Here is a 27,196-nt window from a genome sequence, read left to right as displayed (position 1 = left end):
TCTAATAACCTCTTAACAGCCCCACACAGGGCTGTAGAAGTTGTTAATGCCTCAGCAATGCTGACTTAAGGGGGAAGTCAGTACTAGGTCATGGAACACCGATCTCTATAAAGATTATAACATTGCAAGTTTTAAACCAGACAACTTTAGAAGTGTGAATAGAGGTCACAGAACCATTCCCCCTTAACAATAATGATAGCAGAGTTGCTTCTTGGCAGAAGGTAGCCTGCTAGAAAAGTACTTCGTCACGAAACTGATCAAGATCAGTCATCCAACTAACACAATGGTTGCAGCTCCTCCATCTCCTTGAAAGAACAAACAAATGCCTTTGTATATCTTGGTAGTATAACAATACATGATGCAAGATGTGATAAAGAAATGAAAAAAAGTATACTAACATAAAAACTGCATTCAACAGTATGAAAGCGCTAATGACAAACAACATGATAAGGATTCAGACAAGAGTTAGAGCACTGAAAACCTAGGTATGGTCCACACTTACTTATGGGTCAGAGATGTGGATATAAGACAATTACTTGAAAAATGAAATAAATGCAGCTGAATTATTGTTTTACAAAAGAATGAAGATACCATGGACTGAGAGAGTAACAAATTAGGAGGTATTGAGAAGAGTAAATCAAAAGAGATCATTTTTAAATGTGATAAGGAGGCAGATCGAATTTCTGGGACATGTAATAAGAAGAGTAAGATAAACTTTTGTGCTTTACGGAGAAGATATAAAGGAGAAGAGCAAGAGACCAGCAAAGGAAAACTTTATAGACAGCTCACTGGAGGATGTAAATGAGAATGTAACAGTTGCACTATTTATAGCCTACAAAGAGCTAGTGACAGGACCAGGTGGAAGCAATTGACAGCCCACGTCAAAGACATGGCACCTAGATAAATAGATTGAACATTAAAATAGATCTTTCATATATAAATTATAAAAACTTCAAAAAAAAAACAAGAGGAAGAAAAATATTATAGAATAGTATGCCTGAGTGTACCCTCAAGCAAGAGATCTCTATAACGCTTCTTGGCTTCCTGATAGGTTCACAATTGCTAACTGACCCCAAACGTATCAGTCTGCAGTGAGCTATGGAATAAGGAACAATATTCTTTTGTCATGAAAGGAAACAGGAGAGGCAAACGCAACAACCCACCTTCACCTGGTTTCCGTACTCACAAACTGCCGGACAGATCATGAATGAACAAGTTACCGTCACTCCCTCCCAAAGGAAAAGAGTGATCGCTATGAACTAAGTGGAAGGCCTTCCCACATGATCAACCCTCATTTGTCATCTTCCCCATGGGATGTGCCCAACGAAGAGAAAAGGAAGGGACAGTGGTTGGCAGAGGAGGAAGAGCAGGAGCTAATTCACCATACTGTACTTCCAATGGCCAACGGGAAAAACTGACACTAACATTGCTCAGGCCTCATACACACGGCCATGTAAGGCTTGCCCGCCAAACATAGGTAATCACTATAAGACACAAACAAATAAGCAAATACTCAGGCTTCATAGGATTGTTTCCACCTAAAGGAGGGAAAAAATCATGGGAGGCCCAACTGTCTCCTTGGAGGAACAAAACTCACTATACCCCATGCCTAACTTTGTTGCGCTTCCAATGCTAATTCAAAGCAATCACAAACACTAAGGTACTTTTGAGCTAAGAGAAATTGCTCACCATACAAAACAAACATTATCCAAATCAAAATAAGATTAAGTAGTCAAGGAGAGCAGCGAAACAAATTTATACAGGCAGTCAGGCAGGGGACTCCCCCCCCTCGTCTACCTTCCACTAACTACCACACATACCTTATTAACATTTCAACAGCTGTTCTAGATCTGGTGAAGATGTACAGTACTCTTATTTAAAGGACTAAGAATCTGTATTTGTGTAGGAACAAATTTTTTAGTGGTATTAATCATAATTTTTGTGGTATTTGTATAAGATCACATCTCATTTTAGTTGTATTAAATCATTAATTTTGTGGGAGTTAAATATTATAAGAAAAACTTACAATGACAGTTGTTTTACGCTGGTTAATTCCTCCCATTGGTGTATCATGGGCAGTAACCTCCAAAGTTATAGTAGGGGTTGTCTCCCGATCTAGTTGGGCACCTCGTGCAACTTGAATCTAAAATAAAAGATATTTTATATCATCTCCAGAATGTAAGAAAACATTTTTCTCAAGTTTATCACAATGCAAATATTTCTAAAGAAAGCAGTTTTCTTATTACTTTTAGCATATTGGATAACTCCACGTGAAACCACAAGTTTACTATCTTCATTTCTCCATGTGTAAAAAAAAACTATGTTTTATGTACTATACTGCTACCAACATGAATGACTTGTATGAGAAAAATACTATAAACAATAAGAATAAGAAGTTATATTACAGTACTTTGCCTAGCACCATCAGTGCTTGCACATTATTACAAGAAAAATAATTACTGTACAGTGTAGGTTAAGCAATCTGCTCTATTGTGTATAAGTGATGCTAAATTGTTGTAAAATGTTCTGCGTATCAGTTATAAACATACGTTTTAAATGAGTTCAGAAAATTTAGCCAACAGGGTTGCCTGGCTGAGCAGTAAATATATTAATTAGTGTTCAGATTTAAATGTTTTCATTTACGTTTACCGTTTATGTAAGAATGTGTCTCCTGTAGACAGAGTGTGTTTTGGTTCAAAAAGTGTTTTAAGAGTGTATAATAGGTTTATCAGAGTGTTGGAAGGGTTTATAAAAGCTTAAATTTACGAAGAAAACCAAAAATATAAAAAATTTAGAAGATATTGAATTAAATGTACCGTAGATTTCTGTATCTATTTTCTAGTTTTTCACCTATCGAGGGGGTTCCTAGAACAGAAACCCGCGAAAGCCATGAGGTTACTATACTCACTGTTTAAAATAGCAAATCCTTCTCATAAAAAACGTATCCTTCCTTTATTGCCATTCTTTCCAATAAACTGCATTCATAGAATTCTAAACCTTACTTGACTTCCAAAAGAAAGATTTTGATTAAAACCTAATCCTTAAGATCAGTCCTCTAAAAGCTTTGTTTGGAGGTCAATGGTCTGAATAAACCAATGAATAATTATAAAAGAATTGATAATTATAAGCTGTACTAACCTCTCCAGTAGTTTTATTGATGACAAACAACAATGCCCCCTCACCACCCAGAGTATAGTAGACTTCACCATGTTCTCTTGTATCTGGATCCGTTGCTGTTACAGTTAAAACTGACTTTGGCCACCGAGCATCTTCAGCTAAACGTGTATGATACTCCTAAAAGGATTAAGAATATTGAATGAAATAGAATTTCTCTAAATAAAAATTGATCAAAGAGAATTATTATGAAGAAAATAAAGACAAATATATGTCATCAGAGGGAAAATACAATGAACTAATTTTTAAAGTAATATATAACCAAAGGGTTAGGGAATATATCTTCCTACTGGATTTCAGTTTTGATATAACTAAAACATTAAGGACTGTAACACTATCCATCAAGCACTTACATTTTCTGTAAATATGGGGCTATTATCATTTACATCCTGAATGTTCACAGTAACAAAGGCCTCACTTGAACGTTCACCAGCAATGGCCAACACCTGCAGTGAAGTTTTCTGAAAAAATTCATAACATATCAAATCAATTATCAGAATACTACTCAATGTGCTTCCACTACACAGTAAACCCCTGGAGACTGAAAGTATCTGAACTGGAATTAACAGATAATCCAACAAGATTTTATAAAAATATTTAACCCAGAAACTGAACGATAGTTTGGAAACAAATGGACAATCATGACTTGCTATAACATATGCAACTGAGACACATCACCAGTGGCATAACAATAGCTTATACAGATTTTTCAGTATAGTAATGTACACTCAGTTTTTACTTAGCTCTCTACGAGTGCCCACCCGCAAAACGTAAGCCAGAAAGAAAAAATTTGAGAACCATAATACACCTAACAAGATTAAGAGTGGTGTTCTGGTGCCTGATTTAGCCAGATACTGATTTCCATTTCAAACATTAGTTCTTCTTACAACAGGTAAATTAAGGTTCAATTTTCATTTATTTAATCTACTGTATCTACAGTATTTATTGTTTCTGGTTTTTGTAAGAATTTTATGTATGCAAGTACTTTATAATGAGTAAATTTTGGTGTCTGGAACAGATACATCCAATTGACATTACTTTTTTCTGGAAAAAACGCAATCTTAATAATAAAATTTATTATCTTGAGACTTACCTGCAGGTCACAGTGCTTCCATGTATATACAAAGTTCCAACTTTGAAGGTAAAGGAAAAATAAAAACTACAAATTCTCCCATCTGTGGGTTACCTATGTAAGAGCCTCATCCCAGTGAAGTAGACCCAGAATGGAGCTCCCACAGACCCCTCAATTACTTCAGAGTTTGAAAAAATCAAATGGTCTTCTGGGATGAATTAAGTTTGATCTTTAGGGATTCACTGTATTTAAAGAAATGATGTAGTCAAGTAAATGTTACCCAAACAAAAAATTTACAAACCTTAGTCTGAGATGCTTCATAATCTAATCGTGAATTAAGTGATACTTGTCCTGTTATGGGTGCTACATTGAACATTCCATCAGGATCAGACCCTGGAACCTTCTCGTATCGCCTTACAGGTTGACCTGTAATAAGGTGATTCATGAGTCTAATACATTCAGTCCTCATTCAGAATGATAAGTGAACATATCCAACTTCTATCAATGGGATTAAAATAATTCACTTAATGTAAAATTCATGGTACAAAAGTTACTGTACTGAATTTATTTTTAAACACATTCACTTTTAAATGAGAAACTTTATATAACTCACCAGAGACAGGATCTTTAGCTGTGATAGAAAACACAACAATTCCAGGTTCCTGCTCTTCTTTAACAACGACCTCTAATTGTGGTCTTGAAGGTGTCCATGGTGGAGCAAATATGGGATTCTGGTCACTAAAGGCTTGAATATAAATTGTTACCTCAGCTGAAAATAGATTAATGCTTATTAATAAATAATTACCTCAGCTAAAAAATATAATAAAGTGAACCATAATATTCTAATTCTTATATATTCAATAACTAAAAATCTAAAACAAAAAATTTTCTTGAGTATATGCTTTTAGGAATAATTCTTTACTTACATCACCAATCAAAATTTAGACAAGCAGTCAATTATTTACGCTTTAAGGAAAACAATAATATTCGTACAAAGTACAAATCAGTGTTTTACTGGAACCCTTTTCATCTGTATTGTACTTGTATTCTCCCCTTAAATGTAAGTGTTCATATATGATACAAATTTAATTATGACAATGTACATAAAAAAATATAAATACAAAACCAGTGCTTCAATCTGGAAATATGTAATCCTCCAAGAAGAATCCAAAAGACATTGTCATACCTATTTTATGTTTTCCTTTACAGTGTATTTCTAATATTTTTTGTGTAATATCAGTACTATTAAACTTAATGGAACTAGATTACAGAAAAAAAAAGGTTGGAAAGTTAAGTATCCTGATACAATACCAAATAATGCAAACATCTGTTCCTAAACAGATACAAACTATTATCCTTTATGTAGGAATATGTTTCAATGTAAATGCTAGATGACCGTTTAACGAGCAATTAAGCAACAGGTGGGAGCGAGGGTGAGGAGCCCCACCTCCTTACCTGCTAAAGTCTCTTCACTTGTGTTTTCGGTCGCATAGAGTACGGATGAACCAATGTGCCCTAAAGTGAACTTTTAATTTTCTTTTGCTTTCAGGAAGTGTATACTGGCTATTGATTGTTATTGTGTTTTTTGTTAAACTTGCTGTATATCAACACTCTCTGTGCTCTTGCTACAGGCATGATTGTTCTCAATCATTTGTGTGTGCCAAGTGTAGGTCGTGGCCTCCTTGCAGTGGCAGACGTAAGCTTTGAGGGGATGAAGAGTTTTCTTCTTCCTTACACTCATTGAGTGCATTTATTGCTCTGGCTCATCATTTGGAGGGATATAACTACCCAAGAGTTATAGTCTTACAAAACACATTGGAAAAGTTCAGTTACTTTGCTCTAAGGGAATCTTAAGATATGCTATGCCATTCATATATGAAATAAGTGGTTACCTAAGAATGCACACTTTAGTGAGTGGAGGAATATTAGGATCCATGCTACCATTTCAGTAATGGGCTATATTAGCACAATGATTTGTAATAAATCACCTTTATTCTTAAAAAGGAAAAAACAATCACTTACCTGTGTCATTTTGATCAGGAAAATCTACTGTAGCATTTTGATCAGACACAGTGATGGTCAAGATGATGACAGCAGCTGCATTGTGATCTAAAGACCCTGACACCCTAAGTTCTCCTGTAGTCTCATTTACGCTGAAAAGATACAAAGAATTCCTTATATATCAACATGAAAATATATGTTAAAACACAACTGCATTATGTTAATACAGTGCTGAGCTATCTTTCAGAAAATGTAATATGGAAAATTGGTTACAGCTATGGATGGATACATGAATAATCTAGAAAGCACACTTTTCATAAATCTTGGGTGTTTAGATGCTGTGTGGTCCCAAAAGGATTTTCCTGTTAAAGGGTAGAACAGAGAAACCAATATGACTTAAAATGCCAAAGAAATATTGTCTTCCCTGATCCAGGACCAATGTATCAAATGTGCAAAACATGGGCTTGGTACTGTATGAGATCCACAGGTTTAGACACCATTAAATCTGTCACAGCACCTCCACAGCACAGATTTTCATGAAAGTGTTTGACATAAATGCTGGAAGGTAATGATGCTCTTCAAAGTTTCCGAATTTGAGGGATAAAGTTAAGACGCCACAGTGTAATCATTAACAACATACCTGAAGGCTTCAAGATAATTATAAGGAGATGAAGGCACAAGAGTCACTCCTGTTTTATCCCTTGCCATCACTGGCTGAGTAATTTCATAAACCAAGTCAGCACCAAGGTCAAGATCACTGGCACTGACAGTTAAAACAGTCTCTCCAATAGGTAGTCGTTCACTGACGTACCTCACATAAGATTCCTGTAAATAACAGTTAATATACTTTAGCATTACTGCTCATAATAGCAAGTACCATAGTTCAAACAATAAGTAAAAAACGCTAGTTTAATAGCTCGGATCTATATTCATTCTTATTGATTAATAATACATGCATACATAACACTAAATAATTATGCAACATAAACCACCACATTCTACAGTACAAAATGTTATTTTTATTAGTAAAATAAATTTTTGAATATACTTACCCGATAATCATGTAGCTGTCAACTCCGTTGCCCGACAGAATTCTACGGAGGGATACGCCAGCTATCACAATACTAGAAGGGGGTGTACTCACCAGCGCCACCTGTGGCCAGGTACTACAGTACTTCTTGTTGACACCTCCTCAATTTTTCCTCGGTCCACTGGTTCTCTATGGGGAGGAAGGGAGGGTCAATTAAATCATGATTATCGGGTAAGTATATTCAAAAATTTATTTTACTAATAAAAATAACATTTTTCAATATTAAACTTACCCGATAATCATGTAGCTGATTCACACCCAGGGGGGTGGGTGAAAACCAGTGTACAAGATTAAGGGATAGCTAAGTATCCCATATTTCATATAACAGTTATCTCAAATAACAATGAAATAATAAGTACCTGGTAAGGAAGTCGACTTGAACCGTTACTCTGCCTCTTTTTTAAGTTCGTCTTCCTTATTGAGCGCAGCGTTCCTCTTGGAGGCTGAATCAACTCAAAGGTGCTAAAGTATATAGGGCTGCAACCCCTACTAAAGGACCTCTACACAACCTCTAACCCAGGCGCTTCTCAAGAATGAATTGACCACCCGCCAAATCAAAAGGATGCGGAAGGCTTCTTAGCCTACCGTAACAACCATAAAAACAACAATAAAAGTATTCAAGAGAAAGGTTAAAAAAGGTTATGGGATTAAGGGAATGTAGTGGCTGAGCCCTCACCTACTACTGCACTCGCTGCTACGAATGGTCCCAGGGTGAAGCAGTTCTCGTAAAGAGACTGGACATCTTTAAGATAAAATGATGCAAACACTGACTTGCTCCTCCAATAGGTTTCATCCATTATGCTCTGCAGAGAACGGTTTTTATTAAAGGCCATCGAAGTAGCTACGGCTCTCACTTCGTGGGTCCTTACCTTCAGCAAAGCAAGGTCTTCCTCCTTTAAGTGAGAATGGGCTTCTCTAATCAGAAGCCTTATATAATACGAAACCCCGTTTTTGGACATGGGCCTCGAAGGTTTCTTGATGGCACACCATAAGGCTTCTGACTGTCCTCGAATAGGTTTTGACCTATTAAGATAATATTTCAGAGCTCTGACAGGGCAAAGAACTCTTTCTAGCTCGTTACCTACCATGTTGGAGAGGCTAGGTATTTCAAACGATCTAGGCCAAGGACACGAAGGAAGTTCATTCTTAGCTAAGAATCCGAGCTGTAAAGAACATGTTGCAGATTCGGTCGTGAACCCAATGTTCTTGCTGAAGGCATGAACCTCACTGACTCTTTTAGCTGTTGCAAGGCAGACGAGAAAAAGAGTCTTGAGGGTAAGGTCCTTGAAGGAAGCTGACTGGAGAGGTTCGAACCTAGGTGACATAAGGAACCTTAAGACTACGTCTAGGTTCCAGCCTGGAGTGGGTAGACGACGCTCTTTAGAAGTCTCAAAAGACTTAAGGATGTCTTGAAGGTCCTTGTTGGAAGAAAGGTCCAAACCTCTGTGGCGGAGAACTGAAGCCAACATACTCCTGTACCCTTTAATCGTAGGGGCTGAAAGGGATCTCTCATTCCTAAGATGTAATAGGAAGTCAGCTATTTGGGTCACAGAGGTATTGGTAGAGGATACTGCATTGGCTCTACACCAGCTCCGGAAGACTTCCCACTTGGATTGGTAGACTCTACGAGTGGAAACCCTCCTTGCTCTGGCAATCGCACTGGCTGCCTCCTTCGAAAAGCCTCTAGCTCTAGCGAATCTTTCGACAGTCTGAAGGCAGTCAGCCGAAGAGCGTGGAGGTTTGGGTGCAACCTGTCTACGTGAGGTTGACGTAGAAGGTCCACTCTTAGAGAGAGAGTCCTGGGGACGTCGACCAGCTATTGAAGTACCTCTGTGAACCATTCTCTTGCAGGCCAAAGGGGAGCAACCAGCGTCAGCCGTGTCCCTTCGTGCGAGATGAACTTCTGAAGGACTTTGTTTATAATCTTGAACGGTGGAAATGCGTAAAGGTCGAGATGGGACCAGTTCAGCAGAAAAGCATCCATATGAACTGCTGCTGGGTCTGGAACTGGGGAACAGTACAACGGAAGTCTCTTGGTCATGGAGGTGGCAAACAGATCTATGGTCGGCTGACCCCACAAGGTCCAAAGTCTGTTGCACACGCTCCTGTGGAGGGTCCATTCCGTGGGAATGACCTGATCCCTTCTGCTTAGGCGATCTGCTGAGACGTTCATGTTGCCCTGAATGAACCTCGTAACTATGGTGAGGTTTAGACTTCTTGACCAAATGAGGAGGTCCCTTGCGATCTCGTATAGGCTCCTCGAATGGGTCCCTCCTTGCTTGGAGATGTAAGCCAAGGCTGTGGTGTTGTCGGAGTTCACCTCCACCACCTTGCCTAGCAGGAGGGACTTGAAGTTCAATAGGGCTAAATGAACTGCTAGTAGCTCCTTGCAGTTGATGTGGAGCGTTTCCTGTTCCTCGTTCCACGTTCCCGAGCACTCCTGTCCGTTCAAGGTCGCGCCCCAGCCCGAGTCCGATGCATCCGAGAAGAGATGAAGATTGGGGGTCTGAATCGCCAACGATAGGCCCTCCCTGAGAAGGAGATTGGTCTTCCACCACAAGAGAGTGGTCTTCATCTCTTTGGTGACTGGGATAGAGACTGCTTCGAGAGTCAAACCCTTGTCCCAATGAGCTGCAAGATGGAATTGAAGAGGGCGGAGGTGGAGTCTCCCTAGCTCGACGAACAGGGCCAGCGATGAAAGGGTCCCTGTGAGACTCATCCACTGTCTCACCAAGCAACTGCTCCTCTTCAGCATGCTCATGATGCAATCTAGGGCTTGGCTTATCCTTGGGGCCGATGGAAAAGCCCGAAAATCCTGACTCCGAATCTCCATTCCCAGGTACACAATGGATTGGGAGGGAATGAGCTGAGACTTTTCTAGGTTGACTAACAGACCCAGTTCTTTGATTAAGTCCAAAGTCCAGTTGAGACTCTCCAGACAGCGACGACTCGTGGAGGCTCTCAACAGCCAGTCGTCTAAGTAAAGGGAGGCTCTGATGTCCGATAAGTGGAGGAATTTTGCTATATTCCTCATCAGATGCGTAAACACCATAGGAGCTGTGCTTAGGCCAAAACACAGGGCTTGGAATTGGTAGACAACCTTTCCAAAAACGAATCTCAGGAAAGGTTGGGAGTCTGGATGAATAGGAACGTGAAAGTAAGCATCTTTCAGGTCCAACGAGACCATCCAGTCCTCCTGCCTGACCGCTGCTAGGACCGACTTCGTCGTCTCCATCGTGAACGTCTGCTTGGTGACATAAGCATTGAGCGCGCTGACGTCCAGCACCGGTCTCCAACCTCCTGTCTTCTTGGCCACCAGAAAGAGACGGTTGTAGAAGCCCGGGGATTGATGGTCCCGGACTATAACCACTGCCTTCTTCTGTAAAAGGAGCGACACCTCCTGGTGCAACGCTAGCCTCTTGTCCTTTTCTATGTAGTTGGGAGAGAGGTTGATGGGAGATGTGGTCAGAGGGGGTTTGCGGCAGAATGGTATCCTGTAACCCTCCCTCAGCCAACTGACAGACTGGCGTCTGCACCTCTCTTTTCCCAGGCTTGCCAGAAGATCTTGAGTCTGGCTCCTACTGCTGTCTGGAGATGAGGAGAGTCAGTTTTTTCCTTTAGAAGCCTTGGAACCTTTCCTAGACTTGCTCCTGGAAGAGTCTGGACGGGAGCTTCCTCGGCTGGGGGCTCTACCACGAAAGGGCGGTATGAACCTCGTAGCAGGAGTATCAGCTACTGGGGTGCGATAAGTCCTGGGGACTGAGGTAGCAACCTTAGTCTTACGAGCCGAGGAGGCTACAAGATCATGTGTGTCCTTTTGTATCAGGGCAGCAGACAATTCCTTAACCAGCTCTTCGGGGAAGAGGAACTTCGAGAGCGGAGCGAAAAGGAGTTGAGACCTTTGACAAGGTGTGATGCTGGAGGAAAGGAAGGAACAAAGCTGTTCCCTTTTCTTAAGAACCCCTGATACAAACAACGACGCAAGCTCGCCAGATCCATCTCTAATGGCCTTATCCATGCAGGACATCAGAAGCATGGCAGAATCCTTGTCTGCAGGGGAGGTCTTCTTGCTGAGGGCCCCCAGGCACCAGTCTAGGAAGTTGAACATCTCAAATGCTCTAAAAACACCCTTCAGAAGGTGATCAAGGTCTGAGAAGGTCCAGCAAACCTTAGAGCGCCTCATTGCAGTTCTACGAGGCGAGTCTACCAGACTTGAGAAGTCAGCCTGGGCAGAGGCAGGTACTCCCAAGCCTGGTTCCTCTCCTGTGGCATACCAAACGCCCGCTTTAGAAGTGAGCTTAGTCGGAGGAAACATGAACGAAGTCTTGCCAAGGTGCTGCTTAGTCTGCAACCACTCCCCTAAGATCCTAAACGCTCTCTTAGAGGACCTTGCTAGGACTAGCTTAGTAAAGGTGGACTTAGCTGGCTGCATGCCCAGCGAAAACTCAGATGGTGGAGAGCGGGGAGTAGCAGAGACAAAGTGGTCTGGGTATACCTCCCTAAACAGAGCCAAGACCTTACGAAAGTCAATAGAAGGCGGGGAAGACTTGGATTCATCCACGTCTGATGAGGGATCCAGGTGTGCCGCCTCATCATCAGACGCCTCATCACCAGAGTGTAGCGAAGAGATCGGAAAGGTATGCTGAACAGCAGAGTCAGTACGAGCTGGAACATCAATATTAGTGGTTTCCTCTTCAAGACTCTGTTGAGGGAACACCTGAGGCTCAGACTGCAAAGGCTGAACAAAAGCAGAAGCAGAAGGTAGGCGCATGGGTGGAGGAGGCTGAGTCCTGGCATGAGTGGCTGAACTCAAGGGTTGAGCTTGCTGAGAGGTTGGCGGAAGCGGAGTAGTAAGTTCCTGTTCCTGTGGTGTGAGCGGAGAGCGATGAGATAGAGGCTGCGCAGAACAAAGTAATTGTCTCGCCAGTTGAGGCTCCTGAGGCGCAAGGCTAAGGTGTTGTGGTGCTTGCCTGAGAGGAGGGTTGAGCTCGCTGCAGCGAGAGCTGAGGAGACTGACTCATGGTTGGGAGAGGTTGTTGTACCCCGACTGAGTGTTGCATCACTGGTGGAGCAGCAAGTGGAAGCGGAGGGGGTATAAGCCTCCTGATCCCATTGCTGAGGTTGCCTTAAGGAAGGCGGAGGCTGAACACCACTGGGAACAGTGAACTCAGAACGTGGCTCAACATCGTACGCCTGGCAGGTGGTACTGCGGTCAGGCGGAGCGAGCGCAGGCGGAGCGAGCGCAGGCGGAGCAAGTGCAGGAGGCGGAGGCGCAACCTTCTCAGCTCGACACTCACGCATCAAGACCGAAAGTTGTGACTGCATGGACTGCAGAAGAGACAACTTGGGGTCGGCAGACACTACGGTCTGCTGAGGTAAAGCCTGAACAGCAGAGATCTGTTGCGGCAGAACCTTACTCCTCTTGGGCGGAGTACTTGAGCGCTCGCGTACTGGACTCTGCGTTTGAGTGGTCTAGAGACCTGAGACCAGCGTTTCTTCCCTGACAATTGATCAGCGGACGAGTAAAAGACGGGCTCAATCGTCTGCAGGTGGGAGTGACGGTCTCTGGAAGACACGCCCGCAACCACCGAGGATACTTCTGTGCGCCGATCAAGGCCTGCCGAACCCTTTTGCCCTTCGACATTGCTTCTCCCCTGGGCATGGGAGCTTGCAAGAGGTCCCGGACTGGGAGGACGACTGGCGCGCACAGAAGTATCCTCACGCACCACACTGACACTGACACTAGCACTTGGCACTGCACTGACACTAGCACTCGTCACAGCACTGGCACTAATACCACCCACTGCACTCTTGACCTTAAGCTCCTTGACTTCGGCCATAAGAGACTTATGATCGCTAACCACTGACTCTACTTTATCGCCTAAGGCCTGAATAGCACGCAACACAACAGACATATCAGGCTGAGGGCAAATAGTAGGTTCGGGGGTAGCCACTACAGGGGTAGGAAAAGGTAGGGGATCATGAGGTGAGGAAAAAAGTGAAGAGTGAGAAGAACTCCTCCTAACTCTGCCTCTCTCTAACTTAGTTGAATATTTCAAAAGACAGACAAAATCAAGTTCCGAAAGTCCGGCGCATTCCTCACATCGATTTTCTAACTGACAGGGCCTGTCCCTACAGTCAGAACAAGCGGTGTGAGGATCTACCGAGGCCTTCGGAATACGCCTATTACAAGACCTACATCGTCTATGGGTGGGGGCTTGTGAAATGTCAGACATCTTGAATCCAAAGAGTTAGCCAAGTGGGGTTTCAAAATCAAGCAAAAGATCGTTAACCGTTAATCAGGACTATATAAAAGCTATCTAAGCTAATATAAGAAGGTTTCCAGTAAAGCGACAGCCGTAATCAAAGAGAAATACTTCACCAAAGTCGTGAAAATACTCCAAGAACATAAGCGTATCCCAGAACGTCTTGCCGGAAGCACGACAGAGGAAAAATTGAGGAGGTGTCAACAAGAAGTACTATAGTACCTGGCCACAGGTGGCGCTGGTAAGTACACCCCCTTCTAGTATTGTGATAGCTGGCGTATCCCTCCATAGAATTCTGTCGGGCAACGGAGTTGACAGCTACATGATTATCGGGTAAGTTTAATATTGAAAAATAGCATTTCACAGAAATATTATACCCAGGATGATGCTAGTTTGCAGTGAAAATAGATTTTTTTTGTAAAATTTGCATAGAAAAAACGATAAGGATATATTATGCTAACAATGTATCACTCATGCGTGGGCATTTGGTACATGTAGCATATATTTTTCTTGATTTGAGAGAAGGGGCTCACCACTGCTTAGAAAATAACAATGACATATAATGATTATGTCCTTATGATCCTAAATGGTGAGGAAAATTACTACTAAAAGCCCATACTGATGCATACGAAAGTACATTGAACCAATCCCTAAAAAAAAAAAACTTTGGAGCATGATTTCTAAAAACACTAAATTATTGGAGAAAAATGCAACTACTTTTTTAATATGGATGGATTGTTGTCATTCAAACACGAAAAGATAGGAAATCTTATAGCCTACAATCTGTACATTCGCTTTTTGAAAAAATGAAAAATTTCCATATGAAAAATAGTTACCTTTAAAAGTGACTTCTACACATTGATAAAGTAATACATATAAAAAATAAAAAAGCCAAGAAAATTTACAATGTACTGTCCTGTACAACTTTTAAAGCATAGAATCTCTTTCAACTAGATTTAAATGAAAAAAAATCGACCAAGAAAAAAAAGTGGTAGGAGTTTGAAGTAACCCCAAAATAACATTGTTTTAATAGGGCCAAGTTGCGTCCCGTAAGAGGGACCATTGCAAACTCACCTGATTAAACTTGGGAGGTTTATTATTAACATCCTCTATATCAACAGTCACAGTTGTTGTTGAAGTCTGTTGTGTTTGAAGACCACCGTCTATTGCTGCGACAATTAACTGCAAAACACAAAAATATTTTAATGTATTTAATAATCCAGAATTTATATATAAATACTATTTGGGAATCCTTTCATAAAAAAGGTAACAGAAAATCAAATATGCAGTGAGAACCAGCAACCAATAAGATACATAATATGACAAAATTTAATAGTAGAAGTACAGTAATTTGCATTTTCCCAAGCTATATAAACCTGAGTCCTTTAAAATAGGGACTCAGCTGGGATATCTGTAGAATTTGTTAACATGGTAGTTTACGACAGGTGGTGACCATGGGCGAGTAGCCCCTCCCCTCCACCTCTTGGAAGTCCTTCACTTTTAACCTTCAGCTCAGGATTGAGAGGGATGGTTGAGGTGAGAAGAGAGGAGTGGTTAAGAAATACAAATTTCTTTTGAAATTTATCATTTGTTCCTTTATACAAACCTTTCATCCTTTAAAATAGAGAGACGCACTTCTTAGCAAGTTGGAAGTCCCCCTAAAACCGAAAATGGTTGGTTCTTTTTCTTTCCTGTTAGTATCAATCTACCTCCAGCAACCTATCTGTTTACCATTGGGATGAATAGACTGATAGGGCCTGGATTGTCCAACAAGATTGGTGCGTGGTGAAAGGAGGGATCCCTTACCCCTAAGGGGACATAAGTCCAGAAAGTATACTTTGCATAGGATGATCAATGGGTTAGTATAAATTCCACCAGTCTCCCTTCGTTTATGGAGGATGGAAGAGATATACCTCTAGATTCTAAAGAATGGAGCTCAGATAAATATCTTACCAGCATCAAGTTGGATCCAGCGAGTAATGCTTTGATTGCTTTTTCACCCAGAAAGGGGGCAGAATAAAGAATGAAAATAGTCCACCATTCTAACTTTCATTCCAGCCTTAAATCTATATGCTATCATAAGCAAGATCTTTTCCTGTCCTATGTGGGGGCTGGGATGGCTACACAACTACTGTACTTGAGGAGAAATACAGAACCATGCACAAAAGTGTCAAGGGACTTGTGGTTATACTCCTGTAGATAAAAGGCTGTGAAGATAGTCTAGCATTTCCAAATCCCAGCCTTCAGCACCAGGATGACTGCAATATACCTCTTGAAAGCTAGAGTGGGGCCTATACCTGTGACTTCATGAACCCTAATCTTAGCTGGTACCTTGATCCTCTAAGTGGTAGAGGAACACACTTTGCAGATCGTCTCACGAAGCCAGAAAATCATGTTCCTTGATATCACTTTCTTGGTCCTGCCAGTACTAAGGAAGAGGGGACTGACGTTCAAGCCTCAGGTGTCAGGTCCTATTCAGATAGCATCACATAGCCTACAAGGGACACAAAAGCTTTTCCTCTCTATCACCATCTTACAATTCAGGAAGAGGGGAAATGGAGAAAGTCTCAAACCTGGGGTCATGCACCAAAGTGGTCCTTGTTTTAGCCATGAAGCTTGGCAAAATACTAAAGAAGACCTCCTTCCATCCCTCATCATGAGTGACCAAGTAAGAGATCATGAGTGAACAAGTAAGAGAGACCACGCAACTCCCCTACTATCTTCACTAATACTAGGGATACCTGAAAGACACTCTTGAAAGTAAGATCTCTGTCTGACGACCTTCTCAAAAGCTCAAACGGGGTACGCATCAGAGCCTTAAGAATGAGGGTCATTTCCCACTCTTGGGAGCTGAGTTCCAAGGTGGACAAGATTGCTCAAAGCTTCTTATGAGCATAGATAACACCCACAAGGAGGAAAGGTCTATACCCTTCAGAAAAAGTACCAAGATCAAAGCAGAGCAGTAGTCCTTGACAGCCGCAACCAAGAGGAGCTAGATATGCTCTGACCATAGAAGTATCCCTTCTCTGACGACAATGATAGAAGATGGCCCACTTCCCCTGCTAGATAGCTGCAGAAAACTGTCACAGTTATTAATTTCAAAAGTTAAAGAAACTTTTAAAGTCAAGTTTGCTTAACCATAGACGAACAAGCAATTACAAAAATGCTGAAAAAGTAGTTAAAAGGAAGAAAGTCCAGCCAATGGCAGAACGTCTGTTCCTACTGACGCCTGATATCAAAATGAGAGCTCAGTGAGCAAGCAGTGGGGTGGGGCTTTCCTGCTCCTGGCCGGTAACTACCAGCCACCTGTTTACACTTCATTATAAAAGTTTAATTACCTTATAATCCAGCTTCACAGATTATCTATCCCATGTAAAGGACAAAGTTTTTTATTTGTGCTGGAACAACTACTTTTATTCTTAGTAGTAACATATATAAGTATGTTGTTTGTACTTCTGTAATAAAACATTAAATTTAAATAAGTCACAGATACTTTAATCTTCAATAACATGGATCACTAACTTGATATTTGGGTGTTACATCACGGTCCAAACTAGCTCCTTCAGCCACCGTGATTTCTCCTGAAGTGCTATTCATAACAAAGTTGTCTCGGGCCCCACCTGTTAACATATATCTAACATCTTCGTTGGGACCATCAGGGTCATTAGCTGATACTTCAACAACCGTTGTGCCTGATAAAAGGAAATAGTAAGATTAAAAGCTACAAGATACAGAACAAAATGATTATGTTTCTCAATATTATACTCAAAAACTAATCTGTATACACTAGACAAATTCTTCAATTCTTTAAAACCATCACAAACACAAACCTAACCACAAAACTGTTTTGATATTTAAGCAAAAGGATTATGAAAATATTTCATATAAGATGAAAGAAATTGGGCAAACTTCCAAATGACCATGAAGAATTCATGGTGATATTTTGAAAATAGCATTTTAAAATAATTCCTACTACCAGACTACTCGACACAATTTTTTTCAATTTTACAAATAAGGAAAACAAGTGAAAATAAATAAGGCTTCAATCATACATACTGTATATCAAATACAGTTTTAAAAGAGGAATAAACTTCCATATCCTTAACTCTTTAAATGCACTTTCTTAAAAGTAGTTTAGACAAGTAAATCCCTAACCTGATTCGGCATCTTCTCTCAAAGTTGCCTGGTAGTCTCGTTGCTTGAATCTTGGTGGTCTGTTTGTATCTCTTCCAACAGTAATGAAAACTCTCACATCACTGTATTTCCTTGGTTCACCTACATGAAGAATTATCACAATTAAAAAAATAGGAACCGTTCCCACCTTAACCTGTTAAGTATCACCCATGTGATATTACACTTACAGCAATCTACTCAGTACTGCCTTCAACGTGATATTGTGTTTATGACTTTAAAAGCACGTTTCAAGCCAACACCTTCTTAATGGTGTAATACATTTACTCATATAGAAAGTAGATGTAGGAGTATCTTATCATATTTGGCAACATTCTTAACACATGTAGGTTGTAAATGGAAAGTAATAGGCTTCCTGGCAACGTTTTATAGTTGGGCACTTGTCATCTTTTCATTACGATTCAAACATTTTTCGCAATAATTCAACCTTTTGCTTTTTATTTACAATGAGCTCGCTAAAGAGGAGGCATATTTCTTCAGAAGAAAATGAATAATTATTAGATGACGTCTCAGATATGGAAAAACCTTTAGATGAAGAAAACTCTAGTTCTGAATCTTCCAGTGATAAAGACAGTGTTGATAAGTTTTCCTTACCGAGTGACTAAACAAGAGTTAGAGGGACAAGGATCCCTTTACTTTTGTTGCTGATCCTGGAGGGAAATTTTTGGTTAAAGATAAAGAAAACTCATTAGAATACTTTGATAATGAATGGAATGATGGTACGATATCAGTGGTGCCGTGGTGTCATCCGGAGTGGGTACGCTTAACAGGTTAAAGAGATACAAGCGTTGAACATTAAACATTATTAATGTACCATGTATCACTATAAGCTTGAAATGAAAAGGCAAAACTCTTTATATCTATCAACCACCTAAAAGAACAGAAATAAGTAAATAATGAGATATCTAAAGGGAAGTAGAGAAAATTTCATTGAAGTTTCACATTAACCAAAACGCTAAACTCTGTGACAAAAGGCAATAAAAATATATGAAAACAGTAAAAATGGAATTACAGTATAATAATAAAATCTATTATTTCTACACTGTAGTCACCTGATGTTCATATTACTTCTCCAAAAGTTCTGTTTATTAACATTTACCCATAAAGTTTTCTTTTAAATTTCAAATTTTCTTTCCTTTCAATAGATACATGCTTCTAGTAAAGAAACGAGACATGCAAGAAGCTAAGTGCCAAGGCCTCTCTTTTACTTCACTTTTGAAGCCAAACTATTCCTTATCCTCCTGACATCACAAGTCAGTGAGAAGGAAAGTATGCATGTATATGAGCATCAGGAAAGTACAGAAACAACAAATTTTTATTATTAAAATTTTGTTTATTTCTATGAACTTCCCCTCATGTTCATATTGCTGACTACCACACTGATGGAGTGGAGATGGGATGCCAGTGAAGGAAGAATAGGCCAAGATATAGACTTAAACTACATTATAAAACAAATAAGATTCAAGACTAAACTGGTCTAGATTAACAGTAACAAACCATTCTTGAAATATGGGACTCCAGATTGTTTCTCTGAAGTTATTTGAAATATTTGGAAAATAAGAAAATTATAAACTAAATGAACTCAAAAAAAGAAGACCACATTCCCAGCAGACACTAAAGGACCAAGGGTGAGCAATATGGATAAGAAAAACCAAAATTCTTCAAGATAATGTTCAGGAAACACCAATATGGTATGCCACTGAGAAGCCACTAAAACTATTTCCAAAGAAAGATTTATGCAAAAATTAAAGAGATGTAGGTGTACTAATACTGCTACCCTTGGAGGCTTTTATAAAATTTGGATTCAATTCTTTGTGAGTTTCTGAGAACGAACTTTCAACAAAAAATTACATTGCAGTTTTGGATTGAGGATAATTTGTTATTTTCATCCCACATAATAAGTTAGGGACACTATCTGTAATGTTCATTGTTTGTCCAAAAAATTCTGCACGGTTCTTACTGGACAAAGAGAGTATTCTCTGATGAAATGTTCACAATCATTTCCAAAGGGGAAGTGTAAGAAATTGTGGCAGACTGTCTTGAAATTATTTTTTTCTGAAGAAAGGCAATAAGAGACAAAATCTTCTTTTGCTCTCAAAGCCTAGCTTAAAAGCAGTTCATTATACTTTTAGCTAAAAGACAAGTTAAAAAATTTTAACTATACTTTTAAAAGCAGTTCATTATGCTTTTAGCTAAAGGACAAGTTAAAATTTTTTCAACTATACTATTCTAGCTAGTTCTAGTTACTGATACATTTTTTGATTGGCACAATTGAAAATGAACATACTAGTATTTTTTATACAAAATAGTGGTATATTGCCTTTTAGAACCTATAAATGAGCATCTAGAGGGCTGCAAAAAAACCTAGATTCTGATAATGCAATGGAAGGTCTACAGGTGGTTAGATAACGCATCAATGGGTTGGGATGAATCAATTTTGACATTGGTTGTCTATGCAGATTAGAATTACCAGCCCTTATGTGTAATTTACATAACAAATTAATAAATCTATTCACAGTGAAAAGGGAGAACTGAAAGGTATTCAGTTTTGGAAGCAGGTTTCTCTGAATACTTGAGAAAAAGATAGCATCAGAACCTACCTTAAACAACTTATTAGGGAGTTTTTTTAGCAATATGGTTATGTCAAATCTAAAAGGGGTATATTTCACCAAATAAGGGATATAGCTCAGTGTTTTGTTCATCCTAATCTTCCATTAAACAGCTAGCCTAGTCATCTCTGATATTTCCCCTTATACTAAAAGCAAGTTTCATAAGCACTCAAATTGAAACATATTTTCCCCGTGAGGAAGAAGAAAGAGTGAGGCAGTCACTCCTCACAATGGTAATTCAAATCACAGCAGCAGTAATTGCTAACAAATTCAAGTGAATGACAACTTAAAAAACAATAAATCTTATCACAATCTGGAAAAGGTGTACGTCAAACCAATACAACGGGGAAACTGAAATAACAGAGACCCTGGCACTTTGCTTCTTGCCATCAACTGCTGGTGTGTCTCATTACTTTTACTGGAGACATGTCTATTGGATGAAAAGAAAAAAGGAGTTTTTTTCTTTTTAATATTAGGGGTAAATGTCTAAATGCCAAGCTTCTGGAGAAGAAGCAATCTGAACATCAGGAGAGGTTCATAGACAATGTAATTTACTCAGGCCTACAAGAAATACAGTACTGTACATAACATGAAAATATCTAGTGAATCTAGTCATAAAGTATTCAGATTAGGCTGACTTTATGCAAGCACAGATTCTTGCTTCTGAGAGTAGCCAGTAAATATCTTGAATCTTTTAGAGAAATTTTGATATGACAAAGATAAAAAGAGCTAGATAGCATGAAATTAACCCCCTACCCAAAAGGACAATAATATTTCTAACTTACCTGCATCTGAGGCACGAACAGTAAGGGTGTAAGTAGATGTAGGAGTATCAATGTAACTCAGTGGTCTCTGTATAGTAATTTCACCACTAACTGGCTCAATAAAGAAAGCTTCGTCAGGTGTATTTCCATCTTGCAGAGAATAAAAGACTTTCCCCCCACCCTGAGTTTCTCCATCATCATCTGTTGCCTGAGGATTATCATCACATTGTAAGACAGATTTGATAGATTAACAGGTAAGAAGCTGACTGTTTCTCAGACTAAATACTTTCAATAAAACTAACAGGACCAAAGTATTTTGCTTATTGAGTAGTGTCTCTGACAACATTTACTGTACCTTGATAAACAGTGGTGGGTCAAAAACAGCTGCACCTTCATCGACAGTTCTCCTGTATTCACGTCGAGAGAACTGAGGGGCATTATCATTTTCATCAATTACATCTATGAAAATATTAACAGATGTGATCTTACCACCACCATCAGTGGCAGAATATGTCAAGGAGTATGTCTTTTGACGTTCATAGTCGAGACAAAATTCCTGACCACAGTTGGCGACAAAGATCTCTCCAGTAATTTCGTCTACACGGAACTTCTCAGCACCAAAGCCTTTAATTGTATACCTTAAATAAACGTGGTATGGTACATTTTAGTGATTTGAGCTAAGTAGGTCATAATTAGTCTACTAATATGATAATAAAAGATTCTAAAGTTAAACTATAGCTATAATGAATTATTAAAATTAACATTCTATTAAGCATAACAAATATACTTGCATTACCTGCCATACAGTATTGTTAAACAATTTAACAATACTATTGAGCTAACTAAATTAGGCTGTCTATTACCTGCCATAATAATCAACTCAAATGTTTAAAATTTGAACGATTTTTAATGAAGATAAATAACAACAATCATACAATAATTTACCTTAGTTCTCCAAATACTCCAGAATCTGAATCATTGGCAAGTAGGGTATTAATAAGGAAACCTCTGTTGACACTTTCACTAACAGAATACCTGTGGAGTAATATACGTAAAAGTTAATTAAATTAGATTAGGAAAACTTATCCATTCAAAAGAAATCAGTCATCAATTCAAGGAAAAATCAATTAAAAAGGGCTAGTTCTAAGGTCCCTTAATCACGATAAATTACTATACTACAGTAGTAATTAAATATGTGCAAACAGGTATATACAGTAGATTGAAATTAGTGGACTAGCAACAAATCTTCTGACTACTTCAGTACTGATTTCCAACACTAGAATTATAATGTTATAAAAACATAGCCATTAAAGTAAATCCTTCCATAAGTATCATTAAAGCCCAAGAAATTATTTCAAGCATAGCAATCTCATAAGAATGACATACAAGGCCAGATAAAAAATCTACAAAAAATTGCAACACACTCTTATTATACCATACTGTACCTGTAGGAAGCTTGTTCAAAAACTGGTGAATTGTCATTAGCATCAGCAATTGTTACATTGATAATAGCAGCAGAAACTGGTACTCCTGCTTCACTGGCAATCACTAAAAAAAAGAGAATTAACTTTTTTACACAAGATTTACTCGCTACACTCAAATACGTGTACATTAAATGGAAATAACAATTGCTGAAAATATATTATTATTCTCCATTCCCCATTAACAGCTTTAGCAACAATGCATCTCCTAAACTAATTGAGCCTTTGGTCCAAGACAGAATAAATCTTTGAATTCGTACAAGGCACTCTTCAAATAAAGACCAGCAAATATAGTTAGTTATAATACTCTACTTCATCTGAGTATATGATCACAATTTGGACCAAATCATAAACCAAAACATAGAAAAAATTTTTCATGATTGTGCACTGAATACAAAAGTAGTCACCAACCTTTAAAAAGAAACTTTGAATTATCAGGATTTTCAAAATCAAGTCTTGAAGAATCAGCCACTTTGATGATAACAGGAGTTCTTCCAACTGCATTCTCAGGAAATATTGAAAAAACACCTTTAGAACCAAATATGTCCTCTATTTCAAGGGAGAAACGGGCATTTTCTCCCACGTCTCCATCACTGACAACTAGGTTCAGGCCAGGTAAAGGTGTTCCATTTGCTGTAAAGAAAAGAGAGTTGAAACACACATGGGATTTTTTTTATTGCCAGTAGTCTTTGTCCCAACTGCTTGCATTACTACTGTAGATGAATTAAGGAGTGAAATTTACCTAAATATTAAAATCATTATGTAAAAAAATCAATCTCAATGTCTAAAGAAGATAGATAGACATGAATTGAAAATATATTTCCTCAACAACTGCAATCCTCATATGCATTGCCTTATCTGCTTGATCTTAACATCATTAGGAGAGCCATGTTTAAAAAGGAATATTTTAGCTTCATTTCATACTTTTATAATCAAAGAAATATGTTTACTCATAACCCCCCAAAAAACTAACCGATATCCTCTGGAACAGTGACATGAATTTCATTCTCACTGAAGACTGGCCGTTGATCATCAACATCAGTAACCACAACTGTTACTTGAGAAACAGTTGCTTGACCTCCCTTCTCTTGAGCCTGAAGATGATAAAATAAAATAGTGTATTGCCCATGTTATAAAACCAATGTGTTTTTAGGTACCTTAAAAATTTGCACAAAAATTTTAAACAAGAAAATTTCAGTGTGCAAAACATCTTGACAAATAATTTTTTTTTTATACAACATACCCTAACACTGAAGGTATAAAGGCCTCCATTGTCAAGAATCAGAGGGTCCTCTCTATCCAAAGTTACTTCAGAAGTGGCCAGAGTAGCAGTTAAGGATCCATCCTGCTGAACTTTCATATTGGATAAGACAAAGTATCCAGAGTCATCACCTTCTAAAGTGAGAGTCAAAGGACGTGGTTCTCCTAGATCCCCATCTCTGGCATGGACTTCCAACACTGATGTACCCTTTAAAAAATTAGACAAGTACAGTATATGGTTTCAAATTAAGTGTGGCTTAGATTTTTTCACTCTTTAGGTAGACATAACTAGTTCAAATACAATAAAACCAGATAAATCACTATAGTAATATGTTTTCAAAACTTCGTTGAAGGACTTAAGCATGAAAACAGCTCATAATACTTACTGGAGGACTAGCTTCTCTAACTGTTGCACTATAAGGAGCATTAAGGAATATGGGAGGCTGATCCTGAACATCTTTAACTTCAATTACTATAGTTGCTGTTGAACTCTGCTTCTTTTCAGTTCCTCCATCTGATGCTCTAACCTTTAAGGAAGAAAAAGTTATTACAATTTTTCTTTTTATATTTTACTCAACCTATTAGTACAATTAAGGGAAATCACCATGTATAGAGGTATGAATCATACTATGAAAATAAATTTTGAAAAAGAATTATCAAAACTGACATTTAACCAAAGAAAATCTGGTACTGTACTTACAACCATGGTATACTGTCGTTCTGTTTCATAATCCAAGAGCTGCTTGAGGGATACAATTCCTACATATTCACCCTCCTCAACTCGTGCTTCTCGAATCTCAAACTTCGTACATGCACTTGGAGTCTAAAAGGAAAAGAATTTTACTACATCTATTCACCATAGCCTAAGATACTCACACCATAAAAGGTAACAGGGATCAGCAAAAACATGGCTTTTTCTAAACATTTCAAGTTTACAATGGCACAAGCATTTCTATTTACGTTGGACTTTTTATTTGATTGACTTCAATGATTCTATCTAATTAACAAAATATAAAACTACAAAAATAACAAACATTTTCATTACAAATGTTAGGTGACAGATTGGATATGCTACCAAGCTAGGGGATATATTTAGGTCTTACCTCCTCTTTTACACACTCTAACTTGACTTCTGCATTACTGCCTCCATCAGCATCTGTAATTCTCATCTGGGAAAAGAGAGTTGCCCCTGGTGAGGCAGATTCTAGGACACTAAGGCTGTATGGGGTGTCATGAAACTGGGGACTGTTATCATTGACATCCAAGATGGGAATTTCACGACGCAATGGCACAGTGTTTGGTTCATTGCCATACACACGTTCATCTGAAAGTCAGAATTTGCATTTGTGAAATACATGTACTGTACTGTATTATGAACCTTATGGTACATGTAAGACCGGTCTTAAAAGCATAAATTTATACAGTAAAACAAGAAATAAAATGGTAAAATAATACATTATAGACAAACGCATTCTAATGTTAGAGTAAACCATTAAATATAACAGTAACTTACCTGTTATAGTAATGATAGCTTCAATCATAGGCGTAGTTTCTCTATCCAGAGGCTTAACTAGAGTAACAACACCAGAGCTTCTATCCACACTCAAATGATCTCCAGAGACTGTGAAAGAGACATCGGTTCCCTCGGGATCACTCCCCTTGAGTGTATAAACAGATGATCCAACTGGAGTATCTTCCCTGTTACAAGAAAAAGATCTCATGTAAAGAACTAAATGGTGTATTTTTACATGACCATTCAAAAGGCTCCTCCAATAGTAATCCTTGAAGTAACAAAATAAAGACTGTACATTGATAGTAAAAAAAGATTTTAACTACTCAAGCAATATTAGCACATTGCAACTTTTTTGGGGCATACAATCAATAACCTAAAACTTATGAAGGGAATCAAGTCTCAGGACGAAAACTACCATAAAAAAAAAAGAAAAATAGTACTTCAGGAAGAAGAACTAACCGTCAATGCTTAACCCTTTGAGCATTAACTCTCCCACTAAATGATTTGGCACTCACACCCCAGCCCCCCCCCCCCCTTTTTAATTCTACTTAAACCATCTTAGCACAAAAACTATATAAAATGAAACGTTATTAAATTTATTATTGTATAGCTAAACAGATTTCCTTTTCTTTGCCATACAATGTTACATATTTTGAAAAAAATTCACATATGTAAATAGTAAGAGAAAAAGGGGATAATTACTGGACGTGAATTATAACATAAGGCACTGAAGGGAGTAGAAATAGCAGATGTAAACTATGTCCAATAGTACTCGAAGGGTTAAGCTGAAAAAGGAATATGATTTGACCATAAAAGAAACCTTTCTAGTTCAGCCATGACTAAAATACCGTAGTTGGCTACCATTAAATCTGACCTCAATTCTTTCATGGTTTTAAACATTTTGATAGCTATTAAAGAAGGAAGGTCATGATACAGAGGTTGTGGTACAGTACAATGGACTAGAGAACATTGGTTTAATTTTAGAGTATCCTTCTCTTAGAGAGCTGCTTACTTTAGCTAAAAAGACTCTTTTTAACCTTAGCATGCAGCCAAATACCAACTGAATAGTTACAATGGCTATTTGAAAAGGGATGTATGACCATGTAACCAAAATCTTGCACGACTTTATCATGTATAATCATTCCATACCTACCCACTTAAGCTCTTTTGCTTAAAGGTAAACCCAAGTACACTTTCCTGTCCATTTGCCATGTATTCTCCATATGGTGTGTCTGTTGACAGCTTAATTGAAGAGCCAATGTTGTTTTCCCTAATCTTTAACCTTTCCTTTATCTTTGATCTTCATTATCAGAACCATTACTATTGTCCTTCTCTTTGAATGTAGCCATCCACATATAGTTATCATAAATAAGTTTATGGCTTTTAAATCCCATTATAAGTTACCACGGATTCTTATTAGTTAAGTTTATTCTTTACTTCGTTTCTTTTCCTGTACGGAGCTCCTTTCCATATTGGGCTCAATGGCTTGTAGCGTTCTTTTCCAATTGTTACAGGTTAGCTTGTAATAATAAAAATAAAAATACAAAACTTTACAGCATCTTATCAATTGAGGACTAGGGCCATCTAATGTAGCTAATTTCGTATTTAATACTCTTCATATATTATTATCATTATCAAATACTAAGCTACAACCCTAGTTGGAAAAGCAGGATGCCATAAGCCCAGGGGCTCCAACAGGAAAAATAGTCCAGTGAGGAAAGGAAATAAGGAAAAATAAAATATTTTAAGGTTAGTAACAACATTAAAGTGAATAT

General features: G+C 38.5%; 1 protein-coding gene across 1 annotated transcript in view; it reads right to left on the bottom strand.

The window, feature by feature from the left end:
• The window catches only part of LOC137619670 (cadherin-87A-like), an 84,235-nt gene that overhangs the window by 29,843 nt on the left and 27,196 nt on the right, over positions 1–27,196 (bottom strand). The window contains exons 3-23 of the mRNA XM_068349917.1: positions 25,422–25,606; positions 25,012–25,232; positions 24,609–24,731; positions 24,295–24,435; positions 23,892–24,116; positions 23,622–23,742; positions 23,060–23,281; positions 22,613–22,715; positions 22,113–22,202; positions 21,523–21,805; positions 21,189–21,375; positions 17,759–17,878; positions 17,126–17,295; positions 14,678–14,785; positions 6,888–7,072; positions 6,269–6,399; positions 4,860–5,015; positions 4,548–4,672; positions 3,528–3,635; positions 3,139–3,294; positions 2,027–2,143 (exon numbers count right to left, since the gene is read on the bottom strand). Coding sequence (XP_068206018.1) covers positions 2,027–2,143; positions 3,139–3,294; positions 3,528–3,635; positions 4,548–4,672; positions 4,860–5,015; positions 6,269–6,399; positions 6,888–7,072; positions 14,678–14,785; positions 17,126–17,295; positions 17,759–17,878; positions 21,189–21,375; positions 21,523–21,805; positions 22,113–22,202; positions 22,613–22,715; positions 23,060–23,281; positions 23,622–23,742; positions 23,892–24,116; positions 24,295–24,435; positions 24,609–24,731; positions 25,012–25,232; positions 25,422–25,606 — 3,277 coding nt within the window. The remainder of the gene's footprint in view (positions 1–2,026; positions 2,144–3,138; positions 3,295–3,527; positions 3,636–4,547; positions 4,673–4,859; positions 5,016–6,268; positions 6,400–6,887; positions 7,073–14,677; positions 14,786–17,125; positions 17,296–17,758; positions 17,879–21,188; positions 21,376–21,522; positions 21,806–22,112; positions 22,203–22,612; positions 22,716–23,059; positions 23,282–23,621; positions 23,743–23,891; positions 24,117–24,294; positions 24,436–24,608; positions 24,732–25,011; positions 25,233–25,421; positions 25,607–27,196) is intronic.

The sequence above is a fragment of the Palaemon carinicauda genome, chromosome 26, assembly GCF_036898095.1.
Source record: "Palaemon carinicauda isolate YSFRI2023 chromosome 26, ASM3689809v2, whole genome shotgun sequence".
Lineage (NCBI taxonomy): Eukaryota > Metazoa > Arthropoda > Malacostraca > Decapoda > Palaemonidae > Palaemon > Palaemon carinicauda.
The sequence above is the reverse complement of the archived record's forward strand: the minus strand, read 5'-3'. Positions and strand labels throughout refer to the sequence as shown.